This window comes from Poecile atricapillus, chromosome 4 (assembly GCF_030490865.1).
Source record: "Poecile atricapillus isolate bPoeAtr1 chromosome 4, bPoeAtr1.hap1, whole genome shotgun sequence".
In the NCBI taxonomy this organism is placed as follows: domain Eukaryota; kingdom Metazoa; phylum Chordata; class Aves; order Passeriformes; family Paridae; genus Poecile; species Poecile atricapillus.
Window position 1 is genome coordinate 17,443,518 of NC_081252.1, and position 14,610 is coordinate 17,458,127.

General features: G+C 36.5%; 1 protein-coding gene across 3 annotated transcripts in view; it reads left to right on the forward strand.

The window, feature by feature from the left end:
- LRBA (LPS responsive beige-like anchor protein) overlaps positions 1-14,610 on the forward strand; it is a 367,953-nt gene that overhangs the window by 136,274 nt on the left and 217,069 nt on the right. For all 3 annotated transcript variants that reach the window (XM_058837408.1, XM_058837411.1, XM_058837409.1), the window contains exon 37: positions 14,161-14,327. In XM_058837408.1, the coding sequence (XP_058693391.1) occupies positions 14,161-14,327 (167 nt within the window). The remainder of the gene's footprint in view (positions 1-14,160; positions 14,328-14,610) is intronic.

Consider the following 14,610-nt stretch of genomic DNA (forward strand, 5'->3'; position numbering starts at 1 on the left):
ATGACTGCACTCAATGCTTACAGTTGGGAGGCTGCTCCAAGTGTAGGGAAGGATTAATTCCAATAGCTGCCAAATTATGGCAAAAAAGAGCAAAGATAAAGGGGAACACACTGGCCATAATTTTATATATAAAATTAGATTATTTTATATGTTTTATTATCTAAGGTGACACTCCTGTGCTATTTCATTATGATGATGACTTGGTCTTCCAAGGTTCTCCTCCAGTTCCACAGATCTCCTTTGTGACTAAACAATTCTGAGTAGCTGGGTGTCATCAAGGAATTCTCTCAGTTCATTATTCACTCATTATGCAGACTGTTTTTTTACATATATGTTGGAAAGCCTGAAACAAAATGACAGGAGTTGTACAGTTAATATTAGTTTGACCAGGCTCTTATCTGATATTTTGTCTCCTCTCGTTCTGGAATTAACTCTACTGATTCTTGTCATATACCCTTTCTATGTCTGCTTTTTCTTTTATTTTGCTTTTGTGATGTTGGTCTAGATAAGTCATGATACCATCCCAAAATGTTACTTTTTAAATCAAAGTTGTTTGTTTATATGAGTGGGGGATTTGTGCTTACTGATGTTTTAAGAGCTTTGATAAAAAAAAAAAGGTTAGAAGGTTAGAGTATTCTTCTGTTGTTATTTGTAGATTTAACATTTCCACTGAAGGTGAAAATATAAATATCAGAACTGTTCTGAAAAAAACTGTTACTTACAGCATGATCATTTAGTTTCTGTTTGCCTACAGGAGCCCTAAACTGTTTTTTGTTTCTGTTAAAACAGAATAGGGAATCAAAGTGTTTTTAATAGCATTAACTTTCAGATGAAATGATTTCAACCAGTCTTTATAATTCCAGAATTAGTGGAAACATTTATATCTTTAATATTCTTCCATCAAGGCACAGGGAACCAAATTATTGAAAAGATAAAAATAAATTTGTTTGCTTTCTGTCAGAGTTCATATCTACAGCCAACCTTGATAGAAGACCAGAATGATTTAGACAAGTTTGCTTTGGAGATTCATAACATATGCTTGCTGGACAGAATTGAGTTATCTCTGCTCTGGAGAGTAAGTTATTGTAGCAGGAGCTGACAGAGATGAAGATAACTGAGGGAAATTCAATTACCTTTTAGTGTTTTCCTTCTAATAGGATTCTTAATGTGAAAAAGATCCTTAGATGATGCGCCTGTGTTGCTTTGTGAGATCTGCTTTGATACCTGCTTCCAGAATAAAGTGAACTCTTCTTTTCAGGCCTTCATTAAAGATGAACTATACATCTGATTGCTAAATGGGTGTTAGCTTTTGATTTAACATATTATCATTTGTAGTCCAGATGTATTTGACAGTCTTTTGTTGGTAGTTTTGAATATTCTAAATACAATTACATTTTCAAAGGTATTGTTTTTATATATAAATGTTGTTTATAATATCAATTGAAGAAAGAGGTCACAAAATTGTAAAATAATTCCCTATACTCTAGTGCTCTCTCTGCATGGTTTTTCTCTCATTTGACTTTTCCTGGCAAAAGCACCCAAGTTAGAAATATTGTTTGTGACTCACCTGAATTCAGGCTGTTGGGTTAAAGTCCATCCACTTGACTATAGCTGGATTTCATGTAAAAGCTCTTCAGTTCTGAAGTTACTGGAGTAGATTGGTGCATGCAGGTATTAGGATGTTGTTATTTGTGTTAATGATATAATATTTTTTGCAGTGTCTGGTGGTTGAAATGAATATTCAGAAGTGACTTCATGAAGGCAGCTCACTCTGCAGCTGTATGTACAAGAGCAAACCATGTACAAGTTTGTGTACCTGCAGTATGCGCTCGTTTACTGACACACTAAATTACTATCTCGAGCTGTATGTAAAAAGAGTTTATTTTTTTAAACTCTGAACCTTACTAGAATTGCAAAGTGTGCTTTTTACCTGGATGATTTACCAAAGCATGTGCACACTGATATTTCTATAAAAGAAAGGAAGAACAAGTATCTTCATGTTAGATTGTTTTGCAGCCCCAAACCAGGTTTGGATGTGCCTAAAAGACACAGCGTACCTGACCCTACAGAGTAATGAATTGAAATTTTGGACCATATTTTGAGTAGCTTCTTGCTTTGACCTATGGCTTCTTGGTTAAATCAGCAGTGATTACCCTCGACATTCTCTTGTTTGGACTAAAATCATAGTAGGAATGGTCTTGCTTTGTAGTTCATGTGGTCTCCTGATTGAGGCATGACAAAGTTGATACCTACAGGTTTATTTTTTTATGTTCATGAAGGTGACTTATGAAAATCAGCTTTGGGACAACATACTGAGATGCTTAGAAAATGTTTGAAGGTGTTTATCAATAGAGCCTGAAAGCACTTACAGTCAAGATTTTTACTATTACCTATATTTCTTCCACAGAGTATTTTTCTCTTTTGTCTATAATTATTAGATACCTATATATCTATCTGTTTATTATTGGGGAGAAAATTTTACAAAATGTTGCATTTAGTATAGTAGTTTACTATCTTATTCCATTGAAAGCTTCAGCCTTTCACAGAGAATGCTCCATTATGAATGCAAAATATTGTGATGTGCAGAAATAAACACCTCCATGAGAGATGGTTGAAAAGAAACAGTAATTGCTTAAATAAGGATTGTCAACTTTTAAATTGATAAAATTTAATTTATCAATTTAACTTTTAAATTGATAAAATTGTCTGTAGTTTGTAGTAGATGGGGCTGTCTGGGCTCCAGGGCGATGGAAATGGTGGAAAACTCCCAAGCCACATCCATCCAGGGTGATATTCCTAATCTTTTACAAAGGTAGCCTTTTATTTCTGAGCAGATCTATGCAGCTTTCCAGGAAAGGGAACAAGACTGCACTAATCAGAATTTTTACCTGGAATTGAAAAGTCCTTTCACATTGTCTCGCAGTCCAGGTTTTTATCTTAACTTGCCTGTATTTACTTTAAAGTGGGAATCACTATAACAGAGTTAAAAAATCTTTTCCTTCCTGCTTCTTACTCTTTTATCGAAGTGTTTACAGAATGAGTCTATCTACTGATTTTTCTCTTTGACCTAAAGGGGAGAAAGCTGAGCCAATTTCTTTGAGATGGTCTTAGGTCATGAAAAGGAAGATGTGTCAGGCAGTTAAGTTGATCTTCTGGTGATTATTTTGTCAGGGAAGCTCCTAGGTGACTTAGAAACCTCTGGATTTCACTGTTAATCTGGAGTCCAACTGGAAGTGGCAGAGTCAATCCTTAGGAAGATATACCAATCAGAAAACCGAACTGTCCTCACTATTCTGCTTCACCTGAGATGTTTCCTGTTACTTTTCTCACTACTTCTCACTCCCACCTGTTTTCTGCTCACATTTCTAAGTCCCTGTTATTAATGCATTTCTATTTAGAAAATGCATCTTCAAAGTTCTGGCCATCTTAAAAGAAAAGATTTAGATATAAAGATTTAGATATCGTGGAAGCAGGGCTTGGAAGGTGATGATAGTGACTGTGATGAACAGTGCAAGTGCCTTGGTCATCATTCCATGGTTTTTTCTTTTGTATCCTAGTACAAAGGTACTGAGGGTTTTTTTTTTTGTCAAAAATTTACAGGAACAAATTCAAAGTCTAAGTAGTAATGCCAAGATTATGGCCTAGCGCATTTTATGATATTTGTGCTCTTTTTCCCTGCCTGTCCTTGCGGAAACTTGAGATTTAAATCTTACAAAACTATCCTGAATTGTCTGTTGTCCTTAGAGCAGTTTGAGGTTCCATCTTTTGTGGCTGATGCCAATCCTTGACAGATAAAGCATGCAAAATTCTGTTACTGGATGGGTTGATGTATTATAGAGAATGTGTAGAACTTGTGAAAAAAATGTCGCCATAACTTGGAACTAAGGGCCAGGGTTGACAGGACTGGGTCATCCTCAGCTGTGCTGGCTCCATGCTAGCTCTTGGTCTGAAAGGAACATTTACAAAAAAGAAAGAAAAAATCAGATATCCTGACATTTAAAATATTGTTGATTATTTTTTCCTGTGCTGCCTGTTAGAAACCCCAGACACCTCATTTCTAAGCAGTTGTTGAGAGCCCTGTGGCCAGCAGCACTCAGCTTGGCACTGGCCCAATGCTGTTTTGCAAGTCAATTTCATATGGTTGGCATGAGAGGAGGGAGGAATGTGTCCTGGGTTATTTTTGAATCACAGTTGTTTGAAGCTGTTCAGAAATTTGGGATATTAGAAGTGGATTGTTGGCTGGAGTGTAGCTGAAGTTGTTAAAGTGTGTGAGAGATGTTGTTACATGGCTCTTTGGTATGTCCAGTAACTGTTTCTTACATGTGTTTTATATCATGTTTTATGTAATTTCAGTAGTTTCTTTCGGTTTTGTGCATGCTTGGTTGAAGGTGCTGCTTTTGATTAGTCACTGTACTTTATTTCAAAACCTGTAATTTTAATGAGTGAACTGTAATTCACACCAAAACTCAGATTTGTCATGGCCTGGGCGGTGGTCTGGGTGCTGCGACTTTCCCAGAGACGTGTCCTTGGAATGACACTCGGGTGCACAGGCACTCCCTGCAGCTCTGAGCCCTGAAAAGGGCTGTTGGGTGATTCCAGCTCTTCGGGCGACATCTGGGCAACGTGGAAGGAGGGACAGGAGCCTCGTGTGGTATTCCATAGGAAACCTTTATTCTAGGTCCAGGGACAAGGAGAACTCCTGCTACCGCGAAGGGGTCAGGAATGAAGACTCCGGATAGTCAGAGGGAAACAGAGGCTTATATAGGAGTGTCAGGACTAGTCACCTGAGGGTTCAGGGGAGGAGCAAAGGGGAAGGACCAATGGGGTACATAGAATTTGCATGGGCTGCAGGGCATGCTGGGAGCGACTCCTTTTGTTGTCCCAACAAAAGGACCTGGTATGGGAGCATTCCCTCCATGGGAGAGTTGTGGAATCTTTGTTTATCAGCTCACCGGCCTCCACACAGATTTGTGCTTTAAAAATCCACACAATTTGTGTTGCTTTTTTAATCCTGCATGGCTATTGTGCTTTAAACATAACAAGGTCCAAGTATTGAATTTATTATTTTACACTGAATTAAAGTTAATTAATGAAGTCTAGTTAAGCAGGATTTGTGCAGTTGGAATGTGTAATCTGTTTTGTGCTCTTACACCAACATCCCTGAGTTCAGCTGTTGGTAGAAAATGCTGAAAATTGTATTGAGGGGTACTATGAAATCATCGTCATACCATATAAAAAAACAACCTGAAATAACCAGAGAGAAAAACCTTGCATGCTGAACTGAAACAGAGCCAAAATCAAAACTCAACAAGAACAACAGAATCTTGAAATTGGTATATTTCACAAGTTCTGAAAAGTAACATTGAAATGAGAAATAAACAGAAAATAGAGGAAGTGACTCTTACATGTTCTTATGGAAAGGTAAACAAATTGTTTAGGGAGTCTTATCTTTTTTTATTCAATTAAAATTGACAACATAAAGGATGATGCTAGTAGAAACTGCTTGGTACTACATAGTTCTTCACTTCTCTGAAGGGAACATCTGTGGTAGTTGCGATACAGTCTCTTGCATCATTGCAGTCTTTTCATGTACACCAAGAGAGCAAGAAAAAATATAATTTTTAAAGCAATATTCTCAGTCTGTGTTCCATATTGCTTAGTATAAGGATCTAGAGTTGTATGAGTGTTTTTCACTTAAGACTGCTGTAAGAAAACAGGGGGTATTGTCTTCTCATGCTTTCAATAATGGGAATATTTAAAATTGGATATACTCTTTATGGATAGGAAAATCACCCAGTTATAAAAGAAATTAAATTATCTTTCCCCCCCCCCCAACAATTTTTAGAGCCAAATGTCAACCTTTCAAGGGTGGTAGAACTTTTTCTGAATAAAAACAGTTAGTTAAAATAAACTTCATAAACATCTCATGCCGTTCTAAAATTAAAAGTCATGTTACCTTAATGCATGAGAACCAATCATAAAGGAAAAAGTCTCATGCTCTAGGTGGAATGAGACACAAAACATAGAATACTAGAAAAAAGGAGAGGGGAAAAATAAAGTTAAGACAATGTGCTTTTCATAGTTTGATGCTATAGGAACTCTGACAGGAGGCTTTAAGATAAGGCAGAGGTTAAGCCAAAGCTGGGATTGTGACTCTTAACATGTTTTCGAAGTAAGTCACTAATCACTAGGAATGATTTTAAAGAATAACTGCTATAAAAGACTATATAGACAATATTTTAAAAATCCTCTTTGCTGCTTTTTTTTTTTTTTTTTTTCTGTCTTTGCCATTTCATCATCATCTTAATCAAAATATCTTGCTTTTAAAATACTTAGTCCTGGAAAAAATAAGCGTCTCAAGAATCGTAGTTTACCAAGAGATAAAGAACAACTTTGGAGTGCAAGTTAGAAACCTGTAAATTGGCAGCACTGATCATATTACTCTTGAATAGACTTTAGAATAAAAATCCATGTAATACTTTTTTCACAGATTCTCTCTTGTAATTTGAATTTTTTCTGACCAAAAAATCCCCAGCAAACCAAAACCCACCCTTAATACTTTTCCTTAGTAGTTAGTTAAAATGTTTCTGCATTAAAGACATTAAAATGTCTTCATCTGCTGAAGATGAATTAATGGCAGTAGCTGAAGGGCTTTTTTCCATATGTGAGAAGGAAACACTTTGCCAACAAATCTGTGTTTGTCCTGTTTAGTAGAGTTGCTCAAGGATAGACAAGGTGATCACTGACCAGGCAGGATGATCATTCTCCACTGTCAGAGGCTGCAAGGGTCCTGAACTGTCAGACATCAAGACCACTGAATTAGCTCTTGGAGCAACCATGGTAGGAGCTGGTGAAGGACAGATGAGTTACCTTTTGGGTAATGAATTTGTGTTTGTAAGGACAATTACATATTTTTAATTTTTTTAAATTTTTTTTTTTTTTTACATTTTCCCACTAAGCCTCATATTTGGGAACCTAGTCAGGTCTGAAAACAATATGGATCCAAAGTACTGACGTTTATTAAAGAAGTGCTTGTCCCTGGCATGCGACCTGTCATGGCAAGATAGGATGCCTCAATGCTTGTTATCACAAGTGAATGTGATCCCTCTGTTCTTTGTTCATGAATTGATAGATTTTGATACATTCTTGAACTCCTGAATTAAGATCAGAGTTGTCTTCTGAACCCAAGACACTAAACAGGGAAAGCTGAAAAGTGCTTGAGGGGAAATGTAGAAAATAGAACCAAAAACACAGACCCCAGACTGCAGGGATATCTCAAGGGGCTAATCTTTCTGCCTTTTGCAAAGCTGGAACTTTACATAAGCTTGGAAACTGTTTATGAAGAGGTTTTTGGCTGGAAATGAATTTTTTTGTGTGTGTTTTGATAATTTATGAGGAAATTTAGTAAGTGTTATGTAGAAGGAATATCAAGCAATAAATAACAAAATCAACAGAGGCGCATTGATTATTTTTGCTTAGGATTCTATGTACAATATGAATGTGACTTCTTACATTATAACGAATCCTATATAGAAATACACATTCCTCCAAGGTAAGTGTTGAGACCATTAGCATAAGTCAGGTGTTAAATACTGATATACCTCAGTATTTATAGTTGTCTCTTTGATAGCTATAAAGAATTTTAAGTCATACAAAAGTAATTTGCTTTTTTTTATCGCTAGAAACTGAAGCCACATTTATAGTGACTTCATCTGGAACTTTTAAAAAAAATATTCTGTACCACTTATGAGGGGAATTAGTGGTACAAGGTATTTTATAATAAGGTTCCAAATTATCCTTTGGTTTATCTGCTTCTCTGATTCATTCAGGCTACATTTTCCCACTCATTGAGAATGTCTATTTTTTCTATGTTTTAAGGTACTATTGTGTCTCCACTTTTAGAAATGCACCTTTTGACATTAATATGAAAAATTATTCTGAATTAATCAGATACAAAACTTGTGAAAATTGCTTTTTATGTGGTACCTTTAAGGGCTTCTTAACTAGTAAGTCGTGTTCAAAAATCCTCACTGGTGTGTGTTACCTGCTCTTAGAGACTTCATTTCAGGTTTAGCTGTGCCGTCTGAACTGCATGTGACTTTCAATCTGTTCAGCTGTCACTCCTGTGCCAAGTCTTGGTGCTGTGAGTTGTAAAAGAACTGTGCTGGCAGTGGGGTGTCTGGAAATCTGAATCCTGGGTAAGCAGTTATTTGGCTGCTGGGGCCAAACTGCTGAACTGCTTTGTTCCCACCTTCCAGGCAATGGAATTCCTCACTGTGCCTCAATGGAATGAGGCAGTTGGAGAGGTGGTGGCCACCTCTCGGTAAGGGAATGAATGAAGACATTCCAGAGCTTTGTATTTGGCCCACTTCAATACTTACATGTTTTCAGTGGAATAAAAGGTATTTTACTCCCTTTTTAAAACTCAAGTTGCATAGAAAGGACGATATGAAAAGATAGCAAAACCAAGTATCCTACACCAGTGAATACCCCAGTGTGACCTTAATTTGGCCCTCACTAAGAATGTGTAATGAATCCTTAGATTATGTAAGTATATTTAATTTTTTTGGACAGAGTGGATATTCCTTATAAAATAAGGGAGTGTGTCAGTTCCAGAAGTTGTTCATGGATTTGATTTGCTTGTTGCACTGGATTATTGTCAAGTTCTTTAGTGAATATAGCACTAATCTCTGTGGTGGTGTTGAAGCCACTGGGTGTCACAAAGGTGATAGAGTGTGTTTGAGGAATGGCTAAAGAAATCATCCCTGGATCCTTTGCTTATTAACAAATCTGAGAGCACAGAGCCACCTGTGCAGGAGTGCTGACCTTTACTTTTTCTAGAGCATAGGGAATGGTACTTGGATTCTTTTGAGCTTGAAAAATGCCTTGTACTTGGAAGACATGAACCCAAAGAAATTTAAATTTATTGCCAAAGTGTGTTGCTTTTAGGCTCTTAGATTGTTTTAAACTAGAGCAGTATCAAGGGACTGCTGACAAACTGGATTTGCAGAACAGGAAGGGCAGAAAGTTCCTATCTTGGTGCATGATTTGGATGCAAAGTGTTTGGGCATAAGTACAGTAGAAACAGGTCCTTGGGTTTTAAAAGAACATTTCATCCTGAATGTTGTTTATGCCAGTGGTTAGCAGTGATGCTTAGAGAGTTAGACTATTGGAATAGTGTAGCAAATCCTAGTTTCTAGTAAAAAGGAGGAGCTCTTCCTTGGTTGTGTAAAGCTTTGTCTTTGATCCAAGGGTGCTACTGTCACACAAATAATATCAATTAGATAAGCATCAAAGAAAAAGGCTAAAAAAAGGCCTGTGGTGCTAGTGGACTGCAGAAGAAATCTGATTTTATTTGTCTCTTCACTACTTCAGCTGTTTTTTTTTCTAGTTGAATTCACATTAGTTTGTCTCATTTACCTACTGTACTAAATTGGGTTCATTTGAAAGATGCAGTCTGCGTAAAAATGGTGCCTAGTGTTTATTTGGGTCTACTAATGCTGAATTCTGTGGGACTTGAAAGTAAAAATAAAACTGTTGACTCAGCACAGATTAACTAGATGTCTCTTGAGATCACAGCATTTCTCTTTTATCACAAACCCAAATTGATCGTGGATATTTTTTTTTCCTCTGGTCATGACCATAGTTTTACCAATCTGTGTTTGGAGTGATCTAAGTCAACTACATGTTTTTCTGCTTCCTCTTGTTATTTTAAATGCAGTTTATTTTTTCCCCTTTGGAATGTCTGGCTATAAACCTACTGTTTTTCATTCTTCCCCCCACCCCCCAATGCCCCATTTGTATTACAAACAGTTGATTTAGATGCAGATTCTTTTTAATGTTGAAATCAGATAAAAGGCTGGAAAAGTGGATAAATGAGGTTTGGAAAATCACGGGTTGAAGAGATGAGGAGCCATTGCATTGTGTTCAGTCCATTAAAACAAGAAGAAATAGAAGAGATACTTTGATAAGTGTTCTGCTGGTGTTAACCTTGATGGCTATTATCGGGGGAGATGATGCTATATCTATTTCATTGGCTTAAGCTTTTTTCATGCTGAGAGAAATCAATACTTGGAGTTGTTGGATGACAGAGGCATCACTTCAGAATTGACGGTGGCTGTCAGACGTTGTCATTGGTTGACTTTTGTTCGCTGTTGAGGTTTTAAGCTTTCATTTTTCTAAGTCTTATTCAGGAGTCTTTGTAAGATTTCCCTGGGTAGCATTTTTAGTCCAGACTTTAAACCTCAGGTCAGAGGTCAAGTGCAAAGATCTGTGAAAGCAGAGGACTGAGGAGCTCCTTCATTTACTAAAATATCCTTATTTACAGGGAATTTGCATTAGTGGCAAGACTGTGCGTTATCTTATGGATGACTTTTCCTCCTAAGTGACACCCTCTGAGACAGGCTGTTCACAAAGCCAGTAGCTTTTAGCTAAATTAGACAAAGGAACTGGCATATGTAAAAGTGTTCAGTGATTTCAGAGTTGAAGAGTAAAAGTAAAAAGCTGCAACATTTCTTTTAAAAACCCTACACTGTTAAACTTCTGAATCTCTTGTAGAAAGCATTACATTGTAATTTTGGGGCTGCAGAGGTGCACGATGCAGATAGTACTGTGCAGAGAAAATCCTTTAATTGACATTTTTGTAAAGATCAAAGATAAAATAGTTCTGAAAATTAGGTTAATCCCGCTCTTCACTGAAATATAGACAGGCAGAATAGACTAACTCACCCTGTCAATATTTCTGGAATATTTCCTGCATACAGAATGTAGTGTATTTTCATATCTGTAACTTGCCTTTTGGATGACCTTGTGGCCTTTCAGAATTCCAGTTCCTTGAAAATGAATATTCAGATAACCTAGGTGTTCAAATTGCCTGAAGTCTTGTCCAGGCAGAGAACAGGAGAAAGGAAAATACTCTGTACTGCGATAATGGGAAAGCGAAGGATTTTGTTTTATCCTGGGTGAAAGACTGGAAAACAAGGGTCTTGCCTCTATTCCATAATACACTTCCCCTTTGTAAAACTTTAAGCAATCACTGAATTTAAGACTTTTTGGAGATAACCTGTGTGGTGTGTATATGAAAATGCATTTTTTCCTCCTTTCAACAAGTATTTCCATCCTAAGCGTGACTGCGCTACTTTTGTGATTACAGTTCCATTGCGCTCTTGCCCAAAGAGATAACAAAAATTAGATAGGTCAAGGCAGCAGTGGAAGGAAGGGTTGACAACTCTGTTTAACTGTGTATCTTATTGTAGAACCATAATCTGGCATGACAGGGTGCACATTGTAAGTGCAAGAGATCAAACACTGAAAAAGAAATAAAACCGTAAAAATACATGTTTGAGGTTGCGCACAAACAGAAATCAAGCTGGATTTCTTTTTTACATAGATGGAATGATTGGGATTTAGTTTGAAGTACTGACTGTGTACTGCTCTGTATCCTGGTGTTGCATCTTTGGAAGTGGTGCATCAGGTGAACCTGGCGTCTGGAAACTGGAAAATTTAGGGAGATAGGGACTTTTTAGTGTTTTCAGAATGGTCTAGTGGTGATTGGCTACTTTAGGATGGGTCTTCTGATTTTTTTTGTGGAACTACTTTTCTTTCACCTGTATTCAAAGTACTTGAGAGAGGGAGCTGGAGAAATAACTTCCATTTTGCTATATTTCACATATATTGAGGGTAGAAACTGAACAACTGGTGATACATGTATGATCAAAGAGAAGGTTATTCTTGCAGAACTTTTTTAGGGATAGTAAATATATGTGCATGTGACAGGTATCTAGCAGAATTGTGGCTGGCTTCTTTCAGTTTTAGTTTGTAAAATATGTATTGTAAAGAGCGTGGAATGGTCAAGAGTTCTTCCTAGAGTGATGTTACAGTTTTGTGGGATTGCTGCCTGGGAGAGCCTCTCAGTTTTTGTGTATAATTGCAAATTTCTGTTCATATTAAGTGTTGAATTTCCTGAAAATTTGAGTTCTATTTCCAGTTTATAACAGGCTGGTTATGTTTTCATGGAAGTTGTCAGGGCAATAAAATAGCATTTTTTTTCTTTGTTTGTCACAGCTACATTTTGAAAATCCTTTTTGGTATTTAATGAAGAATGTGTTCAAAATCACATCATAAAGAGACTTTTTTTAAAGAGGTACAAGTTCATTGTATCTTTTACAAAACATTCTAGTTTTATTTCCATTTTATCATGTTTTAAGGTCAAATGTGACTTTAATGTTCCATAAAGAGACAGAGATTGATAATGGGGAAAGAATAACCCTCTAATGTGATTTATATCTATGGATTTTATGTCAGATATGAAAAGTTGCTGTTAAAATTGTAAAGGAGGATCCATTAAAGAGCACTTCAAAACATTTTACTACTTAGCTTACCTTATTCACTTGTTTTTAGAATTCTTCAATTTCAGACAACTTAAAAATAACAGCTTGTTAAACATTTACAAAGTGCTGAGGGGAAATCAGAATCATCATGGGTGCAAAATAATTCAATGTATTGGAAAAGACAGCTGTGTTCAGAAGGAGCTGGAAAAATCCTGTTTAGTGTTGGCTATGATTTAGTCATCTTACATTTTTGTGAAGAGGGGGGAAGAGTGCTTCGTGTAGGAATAGAAAAGAGAATTTTTGATATCTCGTTGACTTGGAAAGTCAGCTGCTTATTCTTCAGTCCTCCTGGATATCTGCTCATCAGGTGAGCATTGCTGTAAAGTGTGGGGAATATGTAATGCTGCGAAGGGTGGGGAAATTCTGAGGAAATATCTAAATATATTACATTTTTTAGAATGGTTCTTTAAAATTTATTCATCTGTTGATACCTTTTTGTTGTCTAGCATCTGTGAAAATCTACACAAGGCCAAATTTTATTTTGTGTTTTTTTTAACATTCTTTCTATCTTTCTGTCACTTTATGTGACATAGATATTTATATATGCGCATATATAAATAGCATTCATAGCCTGCTAATTTTTTTATTTGCAGCAAGTTTCTAGTGCTTGTAAATATGTAGAGAGAAAGCATTGCTACTATTTTAAACATAAAAAAGCATATGATATTGTGCTGATATCTAAGAAATAATTATACTAATGTCTGCATCAGCTGTGCTTCACAAAGAAAAAGCAATTTTTTTTGGTTGTTGTTAGGCAGACATTTGTGTCCATTCCACTAACTAGATCAAAGAATAATCCAATCATTGATAAAGGCCAAAATGCTTTGTCTGGCTTATGTGATCTGTGGAATTACCAGATGAAAACTGAAATTACAAACAGAGAGTGCTGAAGTGGGGAAAAGCCTTTATTGTTTCTACCAATATTTGAATTTCTTGTGGGTTTTCATGTACAGCAAAATGGGGTTTTAATGGTAGTGGGGTGATAAAAAATTTGATGGCCATTTTTTGAGTTCTTTATTAACAGGCAAATTTTCAGAAGGTCAACAAAACCCTAAACTATGAGACAACGTTGTAAGAAAGAATCTCTCGTAGTTTGGAGTTCAGGTTGTAGGTGTGACTTACAGTTCTTATTTGCTAGAATTTTCTTTTGAGTAGGTTGGCAAGCAGAAGATATTTATACAGCATACTGCTGGGAGAGTTACTGACTTCCCCATGCTGCAAATGTGCTCAACTTTGAGGAGCTACCTGGTAAAGGTTGATTTAGTCCTCAGATGCATTTTATTTTCTGTCTGTCAAAAAAAATGTGGATTTTTCTCCTTAATTTCCATGGATATATATTTATATGAACAACGACAAGCAGTTGGCTCCCCAAATCTAATCAAGGGTCATGGGAATGGAGTGGTCAGCTAGCTGGCATTCATTATTCTGAAATTTGCCTTTGTTTTTATAAAGCTATTCCCTTTGTTATAGGCATAACCACATCTATTTTATATGTTTTATTATGCAATCTGGCCAGTAACATGTTGGCTTTTGCTAAATTTTGAGTGTGTGTGGTGTGGTTAAAGAATTCATGGCAAACCAAGATCCTCTGCTTGGTTCTCTGGATGGATTTCCTGTGGGCAGCTGCACAGGGCCTCAGTTCTCAAACCTGGAAAATGGGGTTAATACTTCTCTCTCTCTCATTTTGTATAAGTAGTTATGAAGTGCTTCAAAGTTCCTTTGGATGGTGTAATTAAAATGCAGAGTAATAAAGTATTTATTTTCTTGCCAGTCACTGTGTGCCCAGTACTCTGCAGACAAACGGGAAGAAGAAAAAATGTGTCATCATTTGATCATGGCAGCCAAGTACCGGGACCAGGTGACTGCAACACAACTAATACAGAAAATTATCAACATCCTGACAGACAAGCATGGAGCCTGGGGAAGCTCTGCACCAAGGTAAGGCATTTTGAGGGTGTTGTAAAATATTTTTGTGCAGCAATGCTCTGGTGATTTGACATCTAGTCAGAGGTAAGCACTGTTTTTTTAAACAAAGTAATAGAAAAGAGGGTAAAATGAATGTGTCAGTGTTTACTATGGGTTAATGTCAGAGAACTAGTTTTGTTAGAGCAGTGAAAACCAGGATGAGTCTCTTGTGAGTTTCAACTTTGCTATAAACGTGTGACAGAATTTATTTTGAATGTTCCAGACCTATAGTTTATTTGAAGAATATTCTTTAAAG